Source organism: Kogia breviceps, chromosome 8 (assembly GCF_026419965.1).
Source record: "Kogia breviceps isolate mKogBre1 chromosome 8, mKogBre1 haplotype 1, whole genome shotgun sequence".
Taxonomy (NCBI): domain Eukaryota; kingdom Metazoa; phylum Chordata; class Mammalia; order Artiodactyla; family Physeteridae; genus Kogia; species Kogia breviceps.
This window is the reverse complement of record NC_081317.1, coordinates 32,458,285-32,484,656: the sequence shown is the minus strand read 5'-3', so window position 1 is coordinate 32,484,656 and position 26,372 is coordinate 32,458,285. Positions and strand designations below refer to the sequence as shown.

The window sequence follows — 26,372 nt, the reverse complement described above, 5'->3', positions numbered from 1 at the left end:
CACGATAGTTGGATTCTGAGCCAGATGCCTCATATGCATGATTTTGTTTACTCCTCCCAGCAATTCTGTGAGATGGATGTTATCCTCATTTTACATATGTGCAAGATGGAGTTCACAGGGGTTAAGAAACTCCCCTGAAGACAGAGTAGTTAGCATGTGGTAGTAGTCCTGGGAGCCAAGTAATTACATTTGCAGTCTCGTCGTTTGCACCAGGAGTCTTTGGAAATCAGTCAGTCCCCGGTCCCCGTTCATTAATGACTTTGGCACCTGGCTCATCGTTTTCCTTTTTACCCAAATCCACCAGGGTAGCTTTTACCGTTTCTGAAAATGACCTCTCCAACGGCATGGCTTCATCAGTAGTGACGTGTAGATCTCCACTTCACCCTCCCTCTGGCATGGCTACTTTCTGGATTTTAGCATCATCCAGAACTGTTCATCTTTGACATTTCAAATTCAAATACTCCCTTCTCCACAATCTTTACTCTTCCCAGCTCTGTTGCCTGCGTAGCGAGGTACCCATTCTTTGATTTCAGAAAGCCCTTCAGTCTCTTGAGCCGCATCACTGTCCTTCATTTACTTCCTGCCTCATACAACCCAGATTTGTCTTTTTGCTGACAGTCTTGCCAAGGTCCTCAGTTTGCTTTCTTCACCTTCTGTCCTCCCAGTAAAACTCTACCCCTGATAGAGCTAACTCTCTACACTTTTTTCTCCTCATACTTGCACTGGGTTCTCGGCTGGTCCTCGGGCTGCTGGCAGACTTCCAGTCTGTTGTCTGTCTGGCCTTGCTCATTCTCTGCAACAGCTCTCTTAAACCTTCTAGTCTCTTCCAGTCCACCTCTCAGTCCCTCTCCCACAATCTCAGCGGACATTTTTACGTTCCGTTTCACAGAAAATGGGAGAATTCTCTCAACCTTTTGCCACTACCCCTCAAACTGTAACATTATTAGTATCCTTGCTTGCCTCCTGTCACTGTGAAAGACTTGTGCTCTGGACTTATCTCCTTTGTCCTGGTGCCTAACTGTCAGCTCTTAAGCATGCTAAAGTCTCTCATCTTAAGTGTGTGTGTTTGTGCATGCGTGCGTGCGCGCGCGCATCTCTCTGTCACTCTAAGTCTTAGTCAAAGGTGTGCCGCTGTTACCGTTTCAGTTGTTCTGACAATAGGCCCCATGCTTTATGGTAATGGCACATATTAGCAATGTGAAATAGAGTGAAAGATAGTTGGTCCTTGATCTCTGACTTTCTCTCCAGGGTGATGTGAACATAGAGAAATTCTGAGTAGGTTGCAGAGGTTTAGAACCCTTATATGGGTTCCAGGAAGTGACCATCAATCTTTTTTCACCCCGGGGTTTCTTATTCTGGTTCTTAGCCAAATGAACAAACAAGTGTTGTTTCCTCTGCTGCAAAGTGTAGAGGCATCTGTGACCTTCATGGGAAGTGACTAAGGTGGTAGATAGACCCGGGTGTGTTTCTGTCTTGCAACTGCTTTTGTGACCTTGGGTAAACCTCTTCCCTTGTGGGGGCTTTAGCATGTTTAGGAAATGAAGGGTTGGGCTGCAAAAATGCTGAATGATTTCAAGAATCTCATAACTTTTGTTTTATGCGATGGGAGCGGTTAGAACCCAGAACCTTGCTAGCACTGCTCACTTTTCTCTGGTTTATTTGGTTGGGACCCTGGTGCTTATCCTAAAGGGTAGCTGTGAGACTGATGCTGTGAGACCTGACAGTAAAAGACTCGATTAAGGAGGCACACGGGGCCATTGTTCCAGGGCACTGGTTCTTTGACTTTGTTTAGAGATGTCCACGGTGCTCTCTGGTTGGAGTCTTCCCTGGTGGGTGCATCAGAGCCAGAATTCCTTAGAAAGCAATTTGCATGAAAAGAGGAAGCAGGGGAAGGAGTGGTATTGAAGAAGGCAGTCTTGCTGATTGATGGCAGAATTTCCCACTGAGCCCACTGCATTTTGGAATCCTTAACCTAGTGTTCAGAAATTCACTACCAGTGGAATCTTGGCATGTGAGATTAAATATATGCCATCTTGAGGATCAGGGTTAAAGGTATGACTTTGGAGGTAGATGGGTTGGAACTTTCACCCTTCCATTTTGAATTCTTTGATCTTGGGCAATTTACCTTAGAGTTGGATTCTAGCTGGATGTTCTTCAGTAAGATATTTTACTTTTCCGTGCCCTAGCTTCCTGCTCTGTAAATCGGCCTAATGGTAGTAACTACTGCAAGCGTTGTTGTAAGTAAACATTAGATAATGTCTATAAAATGTTTAGAACAGTGCCAGATAGTGCCCAGATAGGCACTCCACAAATGTGAGCTGTGGCTTTGGTCACTACAGTGTTGTTGTTTTATCATTATCAGTGTCACACAGGGTACTAATCAGGTCATCAAGTTGTTAACATCACACTGGGGAAATTCCTTTAAATGGCCCCATAAGTTATAACATTCAGCCCTGTAGTAGTTCTGGAGCACACAAAAGTTGAAAAACACTGAGTTAAGAGGAGGAGCAAAAGTAAAGTATAGGTATATTCAGGTGTTTGATCATTTAAGTAATTATTATGCCATTAAAAGAGAATTGTATCAGATTTATCAGTGAATGGGGAATGAGTGTAGAATTCTAATGAACTACCTACCGGTTTTCTGGCTGGTTTACTTAATTATCTTTTATTGATAATATGATGTCTCTGTAACCTAGGGTGGCCAGGAGTTCTGGTTTGCCTGGGACTGACTTAGGGCTTAGTGGGACGTGGGACTGACGTTGGCGTTTGATGGGATGTGAGACTTTCAGTGCTAAAACAGGACACATAGGCATGAGTCATGCTCTCAGCTTACTACTTTGTTGTGAGGATTAAAGGATACTGTATATCAAACGTGAGCGCACGTAGCACACTGCTCGGCACATAGTAGCTGCTCTTTAAGTTTGTGACTTAGAATTGACTGTAAGTCTTGCTGCGCATATTCACACACTGCTCTTTGAGAAGTTGTAGGGAAGTAGCTGGCCACCTGCTTTGTGTCTTTTCCATTAGTTTCTTGTAGTCCCAATTCCTAATCTGCACAGTGAGTAGAGGAAAGTTTATGTTGTATGGATATTTTAAGGGCTCAATCATGTGTGATTAGCACAAGTGTTTAGCACAGTGCCTGGCTCACGGTAGCTCTTGATAAGTGGTTACTAGATTATTAGAAAAATACAATCCTTTAACCTTTTATACCGATGCTGTTTGGAATCGATAGTTCCATCGTTGGGAATTCCTAAATTGGAATGGTGGCTGTTGACTGAGCTTTTGTCTTCTTTAGCTTTATTCAGTCATTTCTTAGAAGCTCTCTGACTCTGGGTTGCCAGAGGAAGAGTACTGTATACCTGCACAACTGAAAATGTGTGTCTTCCAATTTCATTTCAGGTGAGGAGGAGTACCTGAGTAATCTGATAGACTCTCAGGACATGTGGATTTCTCCTCAGAAGTATCGACGGCTGTTTGCATTTGTGACGGGTGCATTATTGTAGTGGACGCTGTGGAAGGGGTCTGTCCGCAGGTAGTGGATCAAGCAAGTGAAAGAACATTTGAAGCTCGGCAAGTAACAGTATCCATCCCAAAACATGTCAGAAAAAGGGGCCCGGAGTAGTTGGCACATGGGAATAGTTGGCAGGTAAACATGGCCACCTAACAGTTTATTGTTTAAGACTTTTAAATACAAAGCCATCACTGGCATTTAGTGATCTTACGCCAGTCAAGACTGAGCTCGAGTTGATACTTGAAAGTGTAGATCTTATACATGGAGCATGGCAATTATTGTTTCTGCTTCTCTCCTACAGAATAATTATATAGGTCAATGGAAATTTTATATGACCCTGTATAAAGGGTATATAAGACTGTTCTTATAACAAGAATCTGTTAGAATTTTTGTTTCTGTTAGATTAATATGCTATACATTGTTGTTTTCCAATTTATTTACAGCCAGAAGAATTTAACTTATTTGAGTAATTACACACTAGTATTTCTGCATTTATTAAGTTTTCAAACCAAAGCAGTCCTTTGTGTGTGTGAGAATTTACAACCTGCTGCTCTTATAATGTCAAAAACAGTGAACCAACATGAACCCCATTAGGCCACTCTCAGACCTCTTTCTTTTTTTTTAAAAAAATAATTAAATTAAATTCCATTTATTTATTTATTTATTTTATTTTGGGCCGGGCCTTCCTGACCAGGGATTGAACCCAGGCCCCCTGAAGTGGAAGCATAGTGTCCTAACCACTGGACTGCCAGGAAATTCCCTCTCCAACCTCTTTCAATAGTTTCATTTTGATACTGGACTCTTTCATGAACTCAGAGAAATCAGTTCCACATTTGAACTGTCAGGTTTTGACCTGAAAATGATGTTTTAACTCTGAATAAAATAATTTCATTTTATTTATTGAGCCGGTGTTTTTCCCTGGGCTATTCTTCAGATATTGCATGTGTGTGTCCGCCTTGATTGAGTCCTCAATTGCATCAGTGAAACCTCAGATTCTCAGTGACTTTCTCTTTGCAAGAAGAACATGTTAGTGGACATAATTACGTCCACCTGTGTCACCTCTGCGACGTCCTCTGTCCTGGCCAGCTTTGTCGTGTTCCTGATCCAGGGGTGCGTCAGCAAATAGAAGCACCTGTAGTTCATCAGTGGAGTGAAGCCCATCATTCTACTGGCTCTCCAGTTCTGTCTAGGACACGGTAAGAATGCTGGTCTGCCGCTGCTTTATAAACCTCCAGTAGGGCTCTGGACGGAATGGATGAAAGGGGCCCTGGCCATCACCTGGAAATGTTCTAGCTAGTCCAAAGATGAATGAAAGAGAAAAAGGCAGACCCAGTTGTACACTTTCATGTGACCAAACATGGCCTTAAGCACACGGCTGATCTCACGCCAGAGGAAATCCGTCCACACAGCCTGCAATTCATAATCACCACCACCTCATTCCCTAAGTGACAACTTTTCAAAAAACTGAGGTGGAAGACCCTTAGTCAAAACTCAAAACCTATGCCTCTGACATGTCTGATAGATTTTAGCCTTCAGAGTCAGGGTGTTCTTTGTCTTACTAGGAACTCATCTGTCCTTCAGATTCCTGAGGACCAGGTAAGTGAGAGGTGACCGTGCTTCCTGCTTTTCAGGTTTCTCATAGATAGCTAATTCATAATTTATTGTTCTTGCAGTATGTTAGAAACATAAAATAACACAGCTGTAAGTACAAGCTACCAGGAGAGCTGAGAAGTGCCAAATCTAGTTTGAGAAGGCTGAGGCACTCAACTAAAATAAAAACTAAAGTTGTTTGTAAGAAAATCCTAGTATGTCTGTGGTGGTACTGAAGAAATTCTTATAAGGTTACTAGCAGGCTATTTACTTGAGGTGACAATATTTACAGTAAAGATAGTACATTATTACTGTCTCATTACCTTATGGCAACACAACAATAGCTCCAGAGATGAGGATAAAAATATAAAACACAATAAAAAGAATCAGATTGTATATGCAGGCTTTTATTAGGGCAAACATTTCCATAACCATAAATATCTCATTAAAACAAACAGATGACCAAGGACCTTTGTTAAATAGTGATTTAAAATGAAGTAAAAATTAGTAAATTAACTGTAAATGAAGATACTGCAGCATATAAACCAATGAGTCATCAATAACTTTTAATACCAGGACCTAATAACATTATTTTCCAGGTAAGTAATTATTAATGTGAAAAGCATAATTAATGCAGATGACACAGGTAACATTGTACTCTTCCATAGTAAAGAAATATGTTTAATATTTTTATGAATCCTATCTGGCAGTATAAAATAAACTTTAATGGACAAAAACTTTTAAAATCTCAGAAAAATAGACATGATGAAAAGGTTAATAATGTATACAAATAGTTTAAAGATATTATCACAGGTATGGAAATGAAAGAATCATTTGAATGTAAGAAAATGCTATAAAAGCAGAGGGTTGTCAAAATAGAGAAAAAGAGATATTTGGAAACAAATGAAAAGTCAAGACCCTATAGCAATAACAACTATTTTTAATGTATGACAGATACTGAAATGCCTAGGCAAAAAGAAACCGACTGTTTCCTGAAGTGGTGGTGATAGTGGACAGAGGTAGCTTTTAAATATGCAAGGGACATAGCAAATTAACTTACCACCTCCATCAAATAAAAGTGAGAATCTCTTGGGAGAATTTAAGCACCATTAGTAGACACATCTTATGGCAGTTAATGAAATGCTTCATTTATCAGTGGAAAACTATTTCAATGGTGAAAAGGACACAGGAATCAGAAGCATATTCTGCTGAGACCCAAGGAAGTTAACACTTTCCCGAACTGGAAAAAAATTCATAAGAAGGTATATAAAGTTATTGACTAAATCAAATTTGTTCTAAGAATAACTCGTGCTTAGTGAAATAGCTTACCAGCTGCCACAACTCTGGGATCCTCATGAGACTGATGTCTCCCAGCTGCTCGGCTATCTGCACTCTTGTTCCACCAAAGAACATGAACTGCGGAAATCAATAAACCAGAAATAGATTCTAAAGACTGTGGCATTACTCAAATAAGAAAGACAGAAACATTAATCAGAAACTGTAACTCCTATTCTTTAAATCAAAATAGTGATTATCAACATGGTAACACTAAGTATATTAGTGATAAGATTTCAGTGTGGTGAGCGATTTGGGAGAGAAATTTATAAATTAATTAGTCAAACTGGTTTTGTAGATGAAGAAACAGAAAGCTGGAGAAGGGAAGTAAAATAACACAGCTAAAGACATAATCAAGACTAGACTCAGGGTTTCCCTGGTGGCGCAGTGGTTAAGAATCCGCCTGCCAATGCAGGGGACATGGGTTCGAGCCCTGGTCTGGGAAGATCCCACATGCCATGGAGAAGCTAAGTCTGTGAGCCACAACTACTGAACCTGTGCTCTAGAGCTCGCGAGCCACAACTACTGAAGCCTGTGTGCCTAGAGCCCATGCTCTGCAACAAGAGAAGCCAACTCAATGAGAAGCCCGTGCACCACAACGAAGGTTAGCCCCTGTTCGCCACAACTAGAGAAAGCCTGTGCGCAGCAACAAAGACCCAACACAGCCGCCCCCAAAAAACTAAAGACTAGACCCAAATTGCATGACTTCCTAATACATGTTCCTTTATTTTAAAAAAGCAAGATCATAAAAAAAAGTTGTGTTTATTATTGAACATTTGGGTGATACAAAGAAAAAAACTAAAAGTAGCAATAATGTTAACCACCTAAGGAAAACCTCTATTAAGTGTATTTCCTTTAAAAAATGAGGGAAATCACATTAGGATCTTGCTGTATATTATGCTTAGTCTTAGTAATACATTTTAAAAAATCAACAATGTGTTCTTTCTATGGCAATAACATTAATTTTTAAAATTAATTTTTATTGGAGTATAGTTGCTTTACAATGTTGTGTTAGTTTCTGCTGTACAGCAAGGTGAATAAGCTATACGTACACATATATCCCCTCTTTTTTGCATTTCTCATTTAGGTCACCACAGATCATTGAGTAGAGTTCCCTGTGCAATAACATTAATTTTTCATGGCTATGTGAATTCCTTCTTATAGATATAACAACATTTTATCCCAACCCCTTATTATTGACCAATTAAATTATTTCCAATATTTCAGTATTCTATGAAATACTGGGGTAATGTTCTTGTGCATAGTTATTTTACAAACTTTTTATAATTACAGTATAATACATGTTATCTGTATAGGAAAATGCAGATAAAGTAGGAGGCATTTCAGCACCATCCAGAAATAACCACTTTAATACTTGGTATATCTCTTTCCATAGTTATACATACATGTTTGCATTTTAATATATATTTATGTATTTATATACACATAAACATAAAAATATATGCTTATGGTTATAAATACATTACATGTGACACATATCTATATATCTATTTATGTATCACATGTGCATTACATAAAGAAGGTTATACCACATTGTTTCCAAAGTTTCCTTACTATAAATAATACTGACATAAATTTCATTAGAGCAGCAGTACATGTATATCTATAATAAGAGCAATGTTGATGACAACTTCTACTAACATTTATTGGGTGCCTACTACGTGCTGAGACTGGTTTTACATTTTGTGTGTATTAACTCATTTAGTTTTCATAATAACCTTCAGTGGTAGGTTATTATTATCATCATTTTATGGATGAGGAAACTAAGGCACAGTAAGGTTAAGTAACTCACCCAAGGTGACAGAGTTTTAAGTGGTGGAGCTGGGATTCAAACCCAGGCAGTCTGGATCTGATTATTTTCTTAACATAAACTCCTAAAATTTAAATTGAGAGAAAGAACCAAAGACTATCTTACATATATACACTTACAAATGTACAGTGTATATATTATACACTGTCCTCCAGAAGTGAAGTACTGATTTATACTCAGCATATTATCATATTCCTAGTACACTGAGAATGAATTTAAGATTAAAAAGTGTGTGCACACACATTTCAGTAGTTTTTTTAAATAAAAATTCTATACATCCATTATAGTAAATTAGAGATTTAAAAAACCTTTAATGTCATCATTCAAATGTGATTATATATTTTATATCCTTTCAAATTTCCTTCTTGTATAACTAAAAACATTCATATTTCCTAGAATATTGGCAAAAACAGTTGAAAAATTAAGCTTTTTATTTTATTACCAAATTATTAAGGGGGGCAAGATTAAGCCAATACAACCCTACATAGTACAACAGTACTTGTTTGTCCCTAACCCCTCTAATACTATATCTATATAATATGTTTTTATTAGGTAAAAAATGGCATCCAATTATTGTTTTTTTTTTTTTTGCGGTACGCGGGCCTCTCACTGTTGTGACCTCTCCCGTTACAGAGCACAGGCTCCGGACGCGCAGGCTCAGCGGCCATGGCTCACGGGCCCAGCCGCTCCGCGGCATGTGGGATCTTTCCGGACCGGGGCATGAACCCATGTCCCCTGCATTGGCAGGCGTACCCTCAACCACTGTGCCACCAGGGAAGCCCCAATTATTGTTTTAATCTGCAACTTCTTTAATATATATTAGTCATCTGTGTCATCTTTAAATACGCTTTTATTTTGCTTTTTGCTTTTGGATTTCATTTATGTTGTTTTGGGTATGCACAGAAATTTGAGCCTTTGTACAATAAAATCATTAATTCTTTTTTTCTCCTTCATAGTTTCTTCATTTGCTTTTGGCTTAGAAATGTTGTTCTCACATATTATTAAATAAATTTATCTATATTTTGTTTCAGTAATTCTATGAATTCAGTTTTTTAATTGATATTTATAATCCATCTTGATTTTATTTTAGTGTATGGTGTGAGAAAGGCATCTAATAATTGTCATAATTTTTCTCCGCTTCATGTATTTTCCAACTTGAACAAACATCTATTTTTGCACAGTCCAACTTTCTTTTAACAATATATTATTAAAAGTTGAATTTCTGGGCAACAATCAGCTCAACTCTGGATATGTTAGGTTTGAGATGTCCATTAGACATGAAGTGGAGAATACGAGGAGGCAGCTGGGTATTATGAGTTTTCAAATATTAAAAGTCTAGTCCTATCCTCTCAGATAAACTTTATAAGCATTTTTCGAGTTTGCCACAAAAAAACAAAAATACCCTCTGAAATCCTGACTGGAGTATCTTTCAACTTGAAAAGTTAAATATCCCAAATAGGTGTTTTATTAAATAAATCAATATGGTATACATACTATGTGTATATAAGTAGTGAGAAATGGGTAATTTTTTTCTTTGGGCTTGTCCATGTTTTTAATATTTACAATAACTATATATTATTTTTCACCCCAAAACAACCCAAGTAATATTATTTTAAAAAATCACAAATGGTACAACAGTACAAACTTTCACATATAAAATAAATAAGTTGCTGAGAAACTTCAAAGTTCCCATCACAAGGAAAAAAATATTGTAACTATGTGAGGTAATGGATGTTAACTAAACTTATTGTGGTAATCATTTCACACAATATATACATATATCAGATCTTTATGTTGTACACCTTAAACTTATACAATGTTATATTCAATTATATGGCAATAAAAGTGGAAAAAAATCAATAAAACTACATTCAGAGATTATGTAGATTATGAAAAAAAGATTATGAAAGGAATAGGTGATTTCTTGAGGTTCTTTCCAGTTTTAAAAATTTTTTCATTTTGATGTATCAGAGAAAAAAGCAGTTCAGTATTTGAAAAAGGCTTCATAAGGTATTAATATTCTAAATAAATAAGATTTAAAACAGGTTTACTCAACCCTAAAATCACAAAAAACTAAAAATTTGGCAATAAAAAGTAAAATACACTCAATAATGAGAACAGAGACAAACTGGCCCAAGGAACTTACAGTATATCACCAATATACTTTGCAATTTCATAGATGAGATGGACAACTGTACCTCTGTTGAGTATTCCATATTCTGCATGGAACACTCCAACTAATTTTGTATAGCCTTGATTGACATGAGTATGAACTGCCCTTTTAAATGGGTCACCCCACAGAGCTGGCCCACCAGGTTTCATCTGAAAAGTAGCCAGTTCATAGACTCCTGGAATAGGGAGAAAAATAAGTATTTTACTGAATACAATCAAGCAATTTATAATCCTGTCTAGTTTGGTTCCAGTGGAAAGCTAATCTACATATAGGTTTGGAGGATCATACACATATACATGTTTATATGGACATTTATTAATAATTTGCACTGTGCTTTTATGTTTAGAAAGTCCTTTCCTACTTTAAGGATGAGTTGTTAAGCTTATCAAAGGGAACAAAGAAAAAGGGACTGGAAGATATAGGTAAGTTATTATTTAAAATATTTTTAATCTATAAAATTTATCAATAAAATAGTGAGAAAATAATGGAATAGGACTTTTTAGCTGCCTGCATTTACACTTTTATAATAGAAATGAATAAAGTAGTTTCCAATCTCTTACAGTTCTGTTCTTCTTTCCAACTTCTACTACTTTTTTGCTTTATATAATTTCCCCCTATAGGTTTCCATTTCTACCAGGAACAGCAAGCAAACAATGGACCTGAAGTGACTGTCTCAGAGTTTTTGAGGGAAAACAAACCCTAAAGGAGGTGGTTTTATTATTCCAGGTATATAATATCCAGGTAAATACTTGAAAAGTATTTTACCTTCTGGGAGGAAGTATAGGGTGGGTAGACAGAAAGAAACTAGGGGACCAGTAGATTTGAGAAGTAAGGAAAAACATGCAAAAGTTACTGAAGAATCATCAATAACATAGAGGAAGAGAACCAAGATTTGACATTGTCTTTGAGGCCCACTAGTTCATTTAGATGGTGCCTAAAACTGAGGGGATCTAGGTGGATAAGGATCTAAATAAGACTTCGCAAATCTCTTGTAATGCAAAATGCACTAGAGTTAGGAGTAATGGGGGAAATAAAATTTAAATTCGTTTATGCTTTTTCTAATCTGACCTTTGTTTAAAACTGGATTGAGGTAATAATGTCTTTAAGTCAGCAAGAAGTGAAATCAGGAAGAAGACAAATCTTTAGGAATTATTTTCAAACTGAGAAATAAGAAAGAGGAAGACATAAAAGTTAGACTACAGTAATACAGCTTGGCAGTTTCAGTTAATTCATTCCCCCCAAACAGTCAAATTTTATAAGCAAATTTGTACTTAATGATTTGAGATTAGTAGTAATTTGTGGAAAAATACTTTTATATCTAAAAGTTTGTAATATTTAAAAATTATGACAAAATATCATACACTATCCCTCATCTACCCACATGTGTTCCCAGCTCCCAAGGCCCAACTTCTCAACCTTTAGTGACCATGTCAACTTTTTCTATAATATAGCTAAACTTTTGGAAAAATACTCCATTATTTAATGCTCAATTTTTAAGAATAAGCTAAGAGCTCCAACTTATTTTTATCTCAACAATCAACATGTTCCTGTATTATGCAAAAGATTAACTTCATGTTTTTCCAGTAGAACTTTAGTTTTTATAGCTTAAAATCTTTAATATTTTCTCCATCAAAATTCAGTGACTAAGACAGAAGGACTTACCTTCTTTTGGAGGTTTTTCTAATTTGCACCATGGCACCAGATAAGTAATTTCACTCTCTTGTTTATCAATAAGAGCCAAATTTGGAATGAGAAATTGTTCTTGCCATTCCTTATCTTTGGCCAAGGCTTTCTGAACTTCAGTTCGATGAGCAAAATTGTCTATGGGATGAAAAGGAGTAAGAAAAATAAAAATGTTTGATTTAAAACCACCTGTACTTTTTCTGGGTTTCATTCAGTTTAGTAAATGTTCATCAAGGCCACATAAGGACTGTGTTATATCACTGGAGATACCAACCTAAGTAAATGTGACACCTGTCCCCAAGTTGTTAATGGTCTAAAAGGGGAGTAGGAATGTAAACAACTGATAATGTCATATAGTAATGGGCTTTATACGCTCTACCACTTAGTAGTTAGTTGTGAGGCTTAGGTAAGTTATTGAATCTTTCTGTCTGTTTAATTCCAGGGCTGAAGTGAGGATTAAATGAATTAGCACATGAAAGGAGCTCAGAATAGTGTTTGGCACCTAGTGAGTACTCAATATCTGTTAAATATTCTTAGTAATTTTACTGAGGCATTTAAATTATGGCACCAGTTTAGAAAAAGACTAATTTTCTTTACCGGTGGTGATGGTGATGAGTGGTCAGGTCTGAACTAAATTGAACATACATGAAATTAAGATTTGCTTTTTCAGTCTCTTCTTTGAACAAACAGCTTTCAAAGAAACAGTGCTCATTCTCTTACTTACTGTCATCCATTCTTTTTACCCAGTACTATTTCTTTTCTGTTTGTTACCCACATGTTACTAACATATGGGCCTAGTACTAATATTTACTAATAGGGCCTTATAAGACTAATGGTAAAAGAGTTCTCTGGTTTTCGTTGCAGTTAAGGAATAACAGCTTTCTTAGAACTTTAGTAAGTTATATCAGGACCTTACTAGTAATTTCTTAATGACGTGATTCAGCTGGTGGTGCATTAAAGCATAAATTGTGTTTTTTAAAATAAATTTATTTATTTTTGGTTGCGTTGGGTCTTCGTTGCTGCACGAGGGCTTTCTCTAGTTGCGGCGAGCGGGGGCAGCTCTTCGTTGTGGTGTGCGGGATTCTCATTGTGGTGTCTTCTCTTGTTGCGGAGCACGGGCTCTAGGCGTGTGGGCTTCAGTAGTTGTGGTTCGCGGGCTCTAGAGCGCAGGCTCAGTAGTTGTTGGGCATGGGCTTAGGTGCTCCGCGGCATGTGGGATCTTCCCAGACCAGGGGTCGAACCCGTGTCCCCTGCATTGGCAGGCAGATTCTTAACCACTGCACCACCAGGGAAGTCCCATAAATTGTGTTTTAATGGGGTTTGTTTTATTACAACAGGGAGAACACCTAAACTATGGCCACGTTAAATACAGAATGAGTACTTTTCATATTACAGTACTTTATGACTATTAACTTTGGACAATGATAACCAAACACTAAATGAAATTATTAAAAGTTCTTTAGATATCATCAAGTCCTGATGTGACTTCACAAAAATTTAATACTGGAGTTAAACATTCTGGGGATTCCTGTAACCATTCTTCTTGTAAACCAGGGGTTGGTCAACTTCAATATTGAAAGAACTCACTTCCTTTCCTTTACCTTCCTAGACTAGTATAATGACAGTGAATTCCTTGAAACTCTGGGGGCAGAAAAAAACCAAAGTGGTCCTGAAATATAACAAAATTATTAAATCTTAAGGATGGGTGAGGGCTTCAAAGTTAACTGTCATCCCCTATCAACTTCTATCTCCCTGAAGTCCCTAGATGTTTGAATGATTTCTGCTAAAACATTGATATCCAGCTATAGCTTCAATATAAAGAAAAAATAATTCTACTTTCTTTTATGATCTTAGCCCACTCTGGTTCTTGAATTAACTGCTTTAAATTTTTCATAAAAAATCTTTACAATAAGCCATTCTAAAATTTTTTTTAAGAATTAAAGTCTAGTTCAGAATTTTATGACTTGAAATTGGAGATGCCACATTTTCCCAATATTGCTTCCCATATGATAATATTAAGGTTCCAGCAATGGGCTGTTAAGAGGTATACTGTTGGGAAGAATAATCACTGAATTAATTTTTTTGGTATTGCTTTTTTAGTTTTACTTAACCTGTATGTATTTATAGTAACATAGATCCAAGAACTAAGTCTCATGTAATATCTAACTGAATGGAAATCTGTACTGAATACTTAAGCTGATGACTCATACCATACTTCCAAACATGAAACACTTTATTCACTCTGCCTCCAAATTCTACAGTCCAGAATCCAACCAATTCAGAGTGAGCTGTCCGAAGATGAATGTTTTTCTTAACATTTTCCAGGAACTCATTCATCTTTGAGGGCTTAACATAATAGGTACGAAATTCATAGAATGTTCCATCGTATTGTCTGGGGCCTGTAGCAAAAGATGAGCACACCTGAAGAAAGATAAGGCAAGTTGAAATATATGGGGAAGGTAGGGTTTATAATATTATGTTACAAACAACTCTGAGTCTGGAAACAAGGGACACTCACTAAACTCATATTCTGTTTCGACTTCTATTGTTCTCTCTCCACTGAATTTGTTTAGAGATATGTCAATAAAGATGCCTGCTTTTAAACATTCTAAATATATAGCTAGGGGCTCCACCTTTAGTCACTTTTCCATGAGAAGTTGCTCATAAAAAGGCACTGAGGCAGTCTCTTTACCAAAGGACTACAATTAGGATCCTAATAAATTTTACAAATAGTTTATTATCCCTTATTTAGCCAATATTCCATCTTTATTGGATAGCATATGTATTAGAGTTAAGCATTTAAAACAATTTTTTAACATAGACAGGTATTTTGGCTGGCACAATGACAATGTGTTTACTGGCAGAAAACTCATTTTTTTTTTTTTTAGGTTCTTAAAACAATGGAAATTGCTGGTCAGACAGAAGTATTTTCTAAATCCAGTGAAGTGGACCACTAGTCAAAAATAGGACAGGAGTGTAACTAATGTAATAGGAAACTATGATTAGCCAATTGCATTGTAATATGGTGATAGCCTGTGTAAATGCTAGAAAAAGGAAACGTCAGTAAGTCAGAATGTCTGAATAATTATTAGGGTTTAATTACATATGCAACCAGCAGAAGGGCATTTAATCCATCCAATTATAGCAGGTTGATGGTAATATCCCTTAAGAACCATTCATTACTTTTGTAATAGTCATATGCTCACAATGTAAATTTCTAATTGGCTTCTCCGAGTAAACTTAACTTTCAGTAGGAGATGCTTTGTGTATGTATATGTGTTTGTGTATATATATATATGTATATACAAATATATGTATATACACACATGCGTATACATTCATATAGCATTCTAGTTTACATATCCATCTTACATAAGTTTGGTTAGCATGTGCACATTTCCTGAAGCTGATTATACCAGAATTATCTATTAAAGTAGTTTTGGTACTTATAAGGCTATTGATGAATTTTGGGCTTATACTGACTACCTGATATGTCAAAGGAAAGCAGTAGGCTTCTTCCTCTGACATATATTTTGTTTACAAAACACAGTAATGCATATATTTTACTTAACTGTGTATAAGGCTTAATTATAATCATCTCTCTTGAGGTCATTCCACGTCTATGATGAGTTATACTCTTATTGCCCAACTGACTTAAGCTTGCCATCAAAAACAGTTGCAGCTGCCCCTGTATTTGGTAGATATTCTTTTTGTGCCATCTTACCAAACTTTACTAACAGAATGTTAAGCAAATAAAAACTGCCTAGTATTTATAGTTAAAAAATATTATAAATAAAATATATCAGATATCAGAAAATGGGCCAATAGGGTACTTGTAACAATTGCTTTTTAAGTTGCTTTTCAGGGAATTTGTATTTGGAGATCAAAATATGTGATCAAAGGCACACATTTAATTATTGTTGGCAGAAGAACGTGTCCTCCCTGTGTCCTCAAGTCCATTCTCTACGTCTGCGTCTTTAGTCCTGTCCTTTCCCTAGGTTTGTCAGAAGCATTTTTTTTCTTATTTTTGGTTGACATTTAATAACGTCAAAGTTCAGAGTAAAATTCTAAGGAATAATTCTTGGTCCTGCCCCAGTAGAGAGAATCAGAACAAAGACTATTGCTAATCTTGGGTGAAGGGCCCATTAATGGTTCCTCTTTAGTCTTCACCAGAAAGTCAGTCTCTAGAGTAGATTATAATCCCCTTCTTACTGCTCTTTGAGAAAGAAGTAAAAGCCTAAACACCAAAAGGAAAAAACCTCTAGGTTAGATTCACAGAATAGGCCAATTCCTGACAGTTAAGGCTGAATCACAATAATCTATTTTGTACATGTTTTATCCAGATTAAATGAAGTTGTCATCATATTTGCTACGAGGTTCCTGACACTGCCTGACTAGGGCACCAACCTCAGGAGACAGTGGCATCTGGGTAGGATGCTTCACCACCTGCACCCTGGGCCCCGTCTTGAAGGTTCTCTGCCTGCAAAATGCTGGAAGGTTGTGTATTTCATTTAATAGGGGGAGGCCTGTCCTATTGCCCCTTCAGTCTGGAGGGGCTTGTCAAAACACAAATCAGTAAGAGAGGCCGGACCAGTGTCTAGCACAGTCCCCAATGCGGCGACAGCAACCTCGCAGAGCCGCAAAAACGCAGCAGCTGGCGCTTCAGGGGGTGTTCTCAGGGCTTCCGGGTACCTAGGCTAGAAATGGCCCCTGTCTACGACTGTTTGCGAGCCGGCCGGAGGCAACCCTGGCAGCGGGTCTTCCTCTAACAGCACCCTTCCTCCTGCCGCGCATCCCGGGGTGCGCCGCCTCGGGATTCCGAGACTTATACTACAACCTCTGCGGCAGCAGCACCACGTTGGCAGGTCTGGGCCCGTAGGCGCATGCGCGGCCCGCGCTCTCCCCGCAGACGCCCCTCTTCGCCCCCTCCCCTCAACGTTTTGGGCGCGTCCCGGGCGGCTGGTACCTGAGGCGCCTGCGTCCGAGCGGCCAGAGCCTTAGTCAGGCTCCTTCGGAGGGCAAGCATGGCACGGATTCGAGCACTGAGAAGGGCGGCGGCCGGTATTCTTCCTTAAATTCCTCCTCCTGTGGCTTCCCGACTAGCAGAGAGCGGCGCATGCACAGCTGCCGGATGCAGACTCCGGGCGGACCGGCTCCTCCTCCTGCGTTGGGGCCGGGTGGGGTGGGGTGGCGGCCGGACCGCCCAGTCTGCCAAGTGTCCTCCGCAGCCCAGGCGCGTTTCGTGTTAGCCCTGAGTCTTGCTTCCGCGTTGGTTCCCTCAAACGTTCTTACCCCCAGCGTCAGAAATGACATTAGAATTAGCTGAGTGCTGATGTCGCTCCTGTACCACCTGTCTGGGCCCATCGCCGCATCTCCTTGCGCACCTGCGTACAATTCCTAATCCCCGTCACTGCCCACAGCGTGAAGTTGCAAGCCTCCTAATAATTTACACTGTGTTTTCCAGGAGCTGAGAGGAATGGGGGCACCGAGCTAGATAAGAAAAATTCAAATATAAACATAAGTTGTTAAAATTCTGTGATCCTTAAAAGCAAAACCTTTGGTATAGTCTCCCTTATCCCTGATTATTGCTCACCAGAATAATCACCTTTCAACATTTCGAACTATTTCTTCTGACGCCTGTTTCTGTATTTTTAAATAATAGGCATATTCTGCTATTTCTTGTGGTTTGTGTGTGTGTGTGTGTTTCGTTTTAGATAGTATCTCTTGACTCCCTCTATGGGAGAAGGGGATTTATGTCTCTAGTATAACACTCCCCCCAAATAATTTCCCTTCCTGCGTCTAACAATGTTTACATGAAAAATAATCAGTTAATTGATTACATCATTAATTTACATTATTTACATCATGTTAATGTTTATGTTATTCTTGCTAATAGTTACATTATTGCAAACATTAATGCAATATTACTTATATTATTAGGACTAGGGGGTTAGTTGTACCTTGTACAATGACTTAAATCATCTGTTCAGAGGAAAGGAGGCTTTTTAAAATTAGTAATTCCAGAAGGGCGAGTCATTTTTTCCAGATGATGGGCATCCATTTCTAACTAATGAAGACAAAACAAAGCATCATCTGTGCCCAGACTGGATCTTTATGTTTAAAGTTATTTTCTGGGCTTCCCTGGTGGCGCAGTGGTTGAGAGTCTGCCCGCCAATGCAGGGGACATGGGTTCATGTCCCGGTCCGGGAGGATCCCACATGCCGCGGAGCGGTTGGGCCCGTGAGCCACGGCTGCTGAGCCTGCGCGTCCGGAGCCTGTGCTCCGCAACTGGAGAGACCAGCAGTGAGAGGCCCGCGTACAGCAAAAAAAAAAAAAAAAAAAAGTTATTTTCTTAGACCCCCCCCCAATTAACAATTCATTCCCTCATTCAACCCATATTAATTAAATTTCTTCTATGCTTCAGTCACTTATCCAGAAACTGAGGTGAACAAAAGACAAAGTCTGTGTCGCCTTGGAAGTTCCAGGTTAGGGGAAACAGATAGACAAATGAAGGAAAAATATATCAGGGATTAATAAATACGACAAGGAAAGACAAAGTAGGATATGGAGAATAGAAAGTGCTGGAGGGAGGTAGCAGAGACTGCTAGCTCTTTCCCAATGCCATTCTTGTCCCAACCCCTCTTAAAAAAATACTAATAGAACCCAGGCAGCTTGGTACATCCACGTGACTTAGTCCTGGCCAGTGGGATGTTTTAGCGCATTTATGACCTACTGTAAGTGATCTTAAAGTTGTGTAGGAGGGGTTGTTTTCCTCTTTGCCTTTTTCTTATTTCTGCCTGCTGGAATGTGGATGTAATGGTTTGAGTTCTTGGTCTTTGAGGTAGAAGCCACATGCTGGGGATGGCAGAACAGCAAGAGAGAAGCAGCCTAGATTCTGACACCATGGAACACCATACTAGGAGCCCTGGACTGCCTGTCTCTGGACTTCTTCCACAAGAGAATTCATCTTCTTGTTTAAGCCACTGCTATGTGGCTTACGTCTATGATCTTAATCATCAGAAGGTGACTTTTTTTATTTCTCTTTTTCATTTGTTTCTTTTCTTTTCCTTACACTTATTAATCACCAAATTCTTTGCCAAAACTCAAAATGATTAAACCTGTTAATCAGTTTATCAGTTTCATCTTCTAGAGATATCTTTCAGGAGTCTTTTCTCTTGGTCCAGTGTGGACTAAGTGTTCTCTAAGTTGGCCCTGTAGTAATTCTTGGATCTCCTTTCACTGATCTCCTGGGGAATCTCATTTGCCTTGTGTTGGACCTCATTTTTCCAGGATCTTGTATCTTTTTTTTTTCTCCTAATTTTAGGAGACAGCACATGGGACTTAAACTTTTGAGACTTGCATCTCTAAAAATGTCTTTATCAACCTCCTTAATTTATAGTTTGGGTGGATGTAAAATTCTACATTGGAAATAATTTTTCCTCATATTTTTAAAGGCACTGCTCCATTGCATTATAGTTTCTAGTGAGACATTCATCCTGTTCTGATTCCTGATCCTTTGTATGTGACTTATTTCTCTCTGGAAGCTTTTATGTTTTTCTTGTTTTCCCTAATTTTCTGAAATTTCACAGTAATGTTCCTTGGGATAGATATTTTTTCATACATTGTGTCTCACTCAGTTGACCCCCCTCAATCTGGGAACTCTTAAATTATGAAAAATTTGTTATGTTTCTTGGATTTTGTTTCTTCCTCCTCAATCTTTGGAACTTCTTTTATTCAAACATTATGCCTCAACTTGATCCTCTAATTTTCTTTTTCCTCCTAATTTTTTAATCTTTCTTTTTTGCTTTTTTTGGGGGTGGTCATGAAATGTTCCAATTTTATTTTCTAACTCATGTAGTAAAATTTTAATCTTCTAATTTCCAGTGTTTATGTCCAAGAGCTCCTTTTTACCCCTTTTTCCAGAATGTTTTTTTCCCCACTCTCTTCAGAAATATTATCCTCTTTTTGTTTCATGGGTTCAATATTTCTGTCTCTCTGGGGACATTGATTATAGATGTTTTCTTTTTAAATATTGTTGTTTTAAGTCTTCATTTGAGTTTTATATTTATTTTTTCTGTCTCTGGTACTGGAGTTTTTCCTGAAATGTTTTTGTATTTGTCTATCAGCTCATATTTTGAAGTTGGACTATAAAAAAGTTTGAAAGCTCTGTGAGTATGGGTGGGTCTTGCCAAGTAATGGGCTTTAGTGTAGGGTGATCTGACTGGGCAGTTTCCTTCAGTAGATGCCCATCACCCCACTGTTATTATCTGTAAGTTATTTCTCTTGTCTAGTCAAGTTTTCCCTGCAAGGAAACTTCTGGTGTCCCACCTGTGAGGTCTAATCCTTGTTGCCATGTTCTTGAGGCTAAAGAGAGAAGGAGGCCAGCGATCTCAATATTTGGTAGTATCTTTCAAGAATATATATAATATATATATACATACATACATATATACATACATACATATATATCGTTTAGGCTAATTTGCTGTTACAAATTGATACCAAAAGCATATTATGACTCAAACACTAATGAATTTTATTTTTTATGAGAAATCAGAGTGCATTTACCTACTTGGCAGGCAGCTTTTCTACACATGACAAGGACCAGACTTCTTCCACACTGTGGCTTGGCCACCCACTAGAGCCTCATCATTAACTGCATCCAACCAAGAGAAAGATAGAGGAAACTTCCAAGAATATTTCCAAAAGGAGAATGCTTACAAGATAGGAGTAAAATTTATGGCTACAACTTAGAATTAGGTAAATATTGTTAAGTACTGTTAGGTGCCTAAGACAATCTCCTATTTATTTTCTCACAGGTTTTAATAGTCCTCAAAATGCTATAAGTTAAATTTTATCTCCATTTTATAAGTGAAAAAGGTGAGATTTTGAGAGATTAATTTCCTCAGGTTCACTGCTGCTATGTGGCCCAGCCAGGACCACTTTTTAATTATTGCCATCTGGTCCAATGAATGTGAAAGTGCATTTTACACTGTACATAACAAATAGGTATCAGTTAAAGGGTGGAGGAAATATATGAGGTGAGGAAAGGCAACAATCCACTTGATGATGTCTCTGCTTGGTTTTGTCCAAAGGTCAGGCTTATCAGATCTGCAGAAGGAAGTGGGAGAGATGGATCCAACGCTGGTCCAGCTGCATAGGAAGGCAGTAGCTCTACGTGTAAACTCCAAATGCTTGTACTTCGGTGACATCACTGGGTAAGTACTTTCTTTGTGCTGCATCATTGTGTGGCCACTAGGTGGTGGTATAAACTAGTTTCCTTCATTAGGCCTCTAGTAGTGTGAGCTATTTTTGTTATTTTTAAGTTCCTGTAAGTTAACCTGTAGGTATTTAGAGTGGAGTTGTCTTACAGTTCTTCTTTTTTTGTTATATGGTATTATGTATTGAAGAGAAAAATTTCAGTAAATATGAATTACTTTCAAAACTTTTATGAGTTGCTTTATTATTAATATAAATAAATGGTAATAAAGTAACAAATTTTCATTCATTGTTTCTTAGCAAGTATCCTACTCATATCAGTGAATATGTATTAAGCACTTGTTGTGTGTTGAGTATTTAATTAAATGCTGTGGGGAAGGAAAAAGACTGGATGCCTCTTCTTGAGATTGTCAATGTCTTGGTATTTCTGTATCAGCCTCTTTGCTGCTAGCCTTATTAGAATTAGTAGGAAAGACTTGTGAGCAGCCCAGTATTACATATAATATGAATTTATTTAACGCTGTTTCTATTAATAAAATAAATTGTTTTTATTACTAAAACACATAAATATATGAGTTTAATATATATCCATTATATACCTTTTTAGATGTCCTCTATTAATTGGCTTTCTTTATGTTTTGCATTTGCAAGTGAATTCTAGTGCCAATGACATTTAAAAACCTGTCAATAATAAAAGCAGTTATTTCCTGAAATAGGCTTGGCAAGTCTATTCCTTTGAATAATCCTTATGCCTCACAATTGGAGTTGGGGGGAAATGTTTGGGGAAGGTATTTCTGGGCCTTTTGCTAATTGTTTTGGATTTTTATTATGAAATATGGCTGATTTCTTTCCTAGGTGTAAGTCGAAACACCTTTTACCTTTAGGCACTAGTGCGCTTAGTCTGTGACATGTTTTTCCATGAAGTTCCTCTTTCAAATGAATATGCATTATCTGATGCTCTCCAATGGAATTCTCTTCCTCTCTGCAAGTTGTCATAGACACCTACTAGCGGAGTAATCAACTCATTTTTTAATCTGTGTTAGCTTTACTTGACCATCCTTAATTGCTTTTGCAGCATCTTTATAATTTGTTATTTTAAAATTTATTCTTAATATTGTATTGCAGGCCAGAGCATTAATGTAAGGGGCTTGTAGGACGTATCCAAACCCAGGGGGCCTATTGGCTCTTCTGTCCCTTGTTAGGTCCTTCAGGATATAGTTTAGGATTTCCCCAAATACACTTTATGATTGAAGCTCAGATGTCACATACCTTATGGGAAATCATCATTATTTAGATTAAAATTTCTTCTGAAAAATGTAAGTTGACTTCTCAAGATAGCTTAATAGTGTAAGCTAGAAGTGGGCTTACTAGAAGTGGGGTTACTAGTTCTATTCCTAGAAATGGGCTTCATATTCAAGGTGATTTTCTTTTTATATAGACACTGAATATTAAGAAATATGGTTCCCAATTTTCCTACTACCTTGGTGTCATCAGAAGTTCTCACTCAGCACAAAATAAAACTAAAACTAGTTAGTGAAAAGTCATAACTTTACAGGATGCTTCAGTATAATTCCTGTTTCATAGTGTTTTTCATTAAATAATGGTCCTGAGCCTGTAACTATTTTGGAATGGAGCCTGTTGGTAGATTCATGTGACTAGAGTCTTGTTTGTGATTACCTCTTCAATGAGAGCTAGGCTCTCATTTGGTTGGTTAATTCTTTCCTCTTTCCTATCTAGCTGCCTTTCTCATTTTTAAACAGGTTTTAATAAACATTGATTATTCTCAAATCATGTATCCTATTCCTGTCCACCTCTCTTTCAGAGAATGTTGGTGATACCTATTTCACAGACAAGAGAACATCAGATTCTAATGTACCTGATATTTCATAGGAGCTATTATATATATTATGTCATTTACTTATCTCTTTCTTACTTATTCTCTTTCATTTCACCTTGTGAGGTTGATTTTCCATTTCATAGATTAAAACAAAAACAGCAAACAAGAAGCTCAAAGAAGCTAAGTGACTGACAAAGGGTAACAGAGGTAGAATTTCAGTTTCTTGTATCTCCACATTTTGTTCATCTCTCTTCAAAGGCTCGGTCCTTAAATTGGTTCTCACCATTGGGCATCACCTATAGAAAGAACACAAACTCTGCCTGAGGATATGGATCATTAAGCATTCACCCTTCTCCCCATGTTTACCAACAGGAGTGAGTAGTAGTTTGTAAAGCACGTGTACATACCCAGATTCCCCAATTTTAATGCAAGGAATTTTTTTGAAGCACGGTCACCATGGAAGATTTCCTCAAGAGGAAATTTTCAGCACTAAATATTGCATCCTATATCTTGTTTCATCCAGTTTTTTTGTACTATTTATAAAGCACCTTTGTTCTTCACATATGACAGATCTCTGGTAGGAGATCCTGAATGCTTGTCCAAGTAAATGGCCCTCTAGGAGCCCTATAGGGAGTTGATAATAAGCAATACTGGGGGAGTCAGAATTAAGTCCTCTTCTCCTTTTCCTATGTGGTCTTGAGAATTCTGAGGGTTTTTTTTTTTTTTTTTTTTTTTTTTTACTAACACTGCTGTGTTAGTAAAAGAACTGCTGTGCAGTTCTTTGCTGTTGAGAACACAGCTGTAGCTTCAAGCTTTTACCTCGTAGAAGCCTCTATCTGAACAATAGGCTCACTTTGGGGATTGATTAGAACATGCTATCCTGCATATTCTAATCATTTATAGGGCTGTGCCATGGAAGCCTACTGTGCTCCAGTTCTCTTACCTCTTTGTTCTTATTGCTAGTAAGGTTTTTTATGGAGAACTGTGGTTTTAATTGAAAGAGCAGTTGTTTGAAGTCCGGGGACTTAGAGCTCAGTCTTGACGCTATGGCAAACCTTGAGCAAGACACTTAACATGATGTAAAATGTAACGGTACTTTGAGGGTTGTGAGGATTAACAAAACATATCTGGAAGATCTTGGTATAGATGGAGTACATAATACATGTTAGTTTAATCTGAACTCCAAGGCTGCTATGTTTCATTTTCTATGGTAAAAAGAAACAGCTAATTTAAAGTGATGTTCATGAGTATCCAAGACATTTCCTTCATGCAACATACCTTACTTCCCATGATTTTTTCCGCAGTTTTATTCAAAACTTTTTAAACAAAACAAGTCATTCAGAATGCCTAGTTCCCATTTTTTCTCTCCTTCCTGAAAATGACTCTTCCCAACTCACCTCTGGTCTGTTTCATTTAAGTGTCAGTATAGGGTCCTGAGATTTTCCACTTAAGATAGGTACAATGGTTTATTGGGATTACAGTCTTCAAAACAAGGAAGCTGCTTTAGGGACAGGCATGGATATCTCTATTCAACATTCCTTTTCTCCAGTGTTTCACTAACATTTTCGGTGTACATACGGAAGTCACTGTAGCTATTCCTCCTTAGATTAGTTCAAATCTTAGTCCTCTTTTCTTGAGCTGTAGTCATGCTATTAGAACCAGTTCCAGATGACTGCTGGTAGTGGTGAGGGGGGCAGACCAAAAATAAAGCATTCATCCCCAATAGAAATTCATGTTATAAATTTGTATCAATAATAAGTCAACCTGCCACATAAGTACTTTCTAACCACTGGGCCCTAAATATTGTCAGAGGTTGTACCAGTGGCTCTGGTGTCAGTTTAAATACTTCTTCGTTTTCCTCAAAGACACCATAATCCCAGAAGTGATTTAAAGTTGAATCTTTAAATCTTGCTGAAGATAGTAACTTTTAGATATGTTAGAGATAACGTCTCAAAGACCTAAATTATACCTTACTTATTATTAAATAGCAACTTTTCTTTCTTCGTTGAATTACTTTTCCCCTGTTTATATAAATAATACACACTTGTAGAAAATTTGGGAAATTCAGAAAAGCCCAGTGGAGATATATATTTTGATTATTTTTAGGCATATACTACAGATAGTGAAAACTTGAGAGCACAGTGCATTTCCTGTTTTATGATTTGATGGTAAAAATTAACAATATATTGTGTGTTTTCTCATTAAGTAATTTTAATAAATGTCATAATATCTTTACATAGTAAAGAGGTGTGGGGGGAAACACGTAACAAGGAAATGAAACAGTTTACTGTTGGATTCTTAGCAGCTTTCTGTTTTTTCTGACTTTTGAAGGTAATGACAGTGTTAGAGGACTGGAAATAAAGCTTCCCTTCTATCTATTCCTAATGACTAAAAGGCAGGCTTTAGTATTTTAATTGCCTCCACATTTATGTTTTTCCAGCACCTCCACAATGGTGTCGACTTCAGTTAGGACATTCATGTTAGAAAGGAGACTTAACTCATCTATACTAATAACACCATGAAATAAGGGGATGGAACACATAATTTTAAAAGAGGAACAATCAATTACACTTCAAGTATATAGCATGTGTTTTCATTTTTCTCTAGATGTTTTATAGTTCTTTGGGTGGTTTTTTTTTTTTTTTTTGCACTTACATATTTTTCTTAAATTTATTTGGGGCACAGTATGGGGTAAAGTTTTAGTCTTTTTTCAACACAATTAGTCCAATATGCAGGCACCATTTATTAAATAGTTTATTTTCTCTTGATTTGTAATGCTGCTTTATATCAAATACCAGTTCATTTAGGATATAAATAAACTTCTATATATGCCTACAATATTTCTGCATTCTCTGCTCTCTTCCTTTGGTATCTTTGTCTTTACCTGCACCAATACCACACTATCTGAAGTACTGTAGCTTCATGATCATTCTTGATATCTTGATATAGTGAGTATGTATTTCTTATCCTACAGCATTGTCTTGGATATTCTTGACTCTTTACTCTTCCATAATCTTTAGGATTAACTTGACAAATATAAAAAAATCCAATTTCATTTTGTTTGGAATCGTATTGAATTTTTAAAAATTGGGGCAAATTAATATATTTATTAAAAAATTCCCTAACATGAACAAAATAGAGCTTCACAATTTACTGTCTTTTTTTAATGTCCTTGAATAATTTGATGTTTAAT

The 26,372-nt window shown here is 37.3% G+C and overlaps 1 protein-coding gene and 1 long non-coding RNA gene across 8 annotated transcripts in view; one reads left to right on the top strand and one right to left on the bottom strand.

Annotated features, from left to right (window-relative positions):
* The window catches only part of LOC136794751 (uncharacterized), a 69,313-nt gene that overhangs the window by 7,257 nt on the left and 35,684 nt on the right, over positions 1 to 26,372 (top strand). For 3 of the 6 annotated variants that reach the window (XR_010841909.1, XR_010841907.1, XR_010841906.1), the window contains exons 4-8: positions 3,400 to 4,707; positions 10,787 to 10,862; positions 11,061 to 11,181; positions 12,566 to 12,628; positions 21,219 to 21,341. This is a non-coding gene — a long non-coding RNA (uncharacterized lncRNA). Of the gene's footprint in view, positions 1 to 3,399; positions 4,708 to 10,786; positions 10,863 to 11,060; positions 11,182 to 12,565; positions 12,629 to 21,218; positions 21,342 to 23,322; positions 23,344 to 26,372 lie in introns of those variants that run through there. The other 3 variants (XR_010841910.1, XR_010841908.1, XR_010841911.1) reach the window with 3 other exon arrangements.
* Positions 5,489 to 17,412, bottom strand: LOC131761050 (protein NipSnap homolog 3A). 2 transcript variants are annotated; one of them, XM_059071306.2, is made up of 6 exons: positions 17,090 to 17,412; positions 14,334 to 14,544; positions 12,103 to 12,261; positions 10,466 to 10,615; positions 6,431 to 6,517; positions 5,489 to 6,341 (listed from the first exon to the last, which is right to left on the bottom strand). In XM_059071306.2, the coding sequence occupies exons 1-6, from the start codon at positions 17,147 to 17,149 to the stop codon at positions 6,265 to 6,267; spliced, it is 744 nt and encodes a 247-aa protein (XP_058927289.1). In that variant the 5' UTR covers positions 17,150 to 17,412; the 3' UTR covers positions 5,489 to 6,264. The 2 variants fall into 2 exon arrangements, with proteins under 2 accessions (XP_058927289.1, XP_066897204.1); XM_067041103.1 differs by lacking the exon at positions 10,466 to 10,615.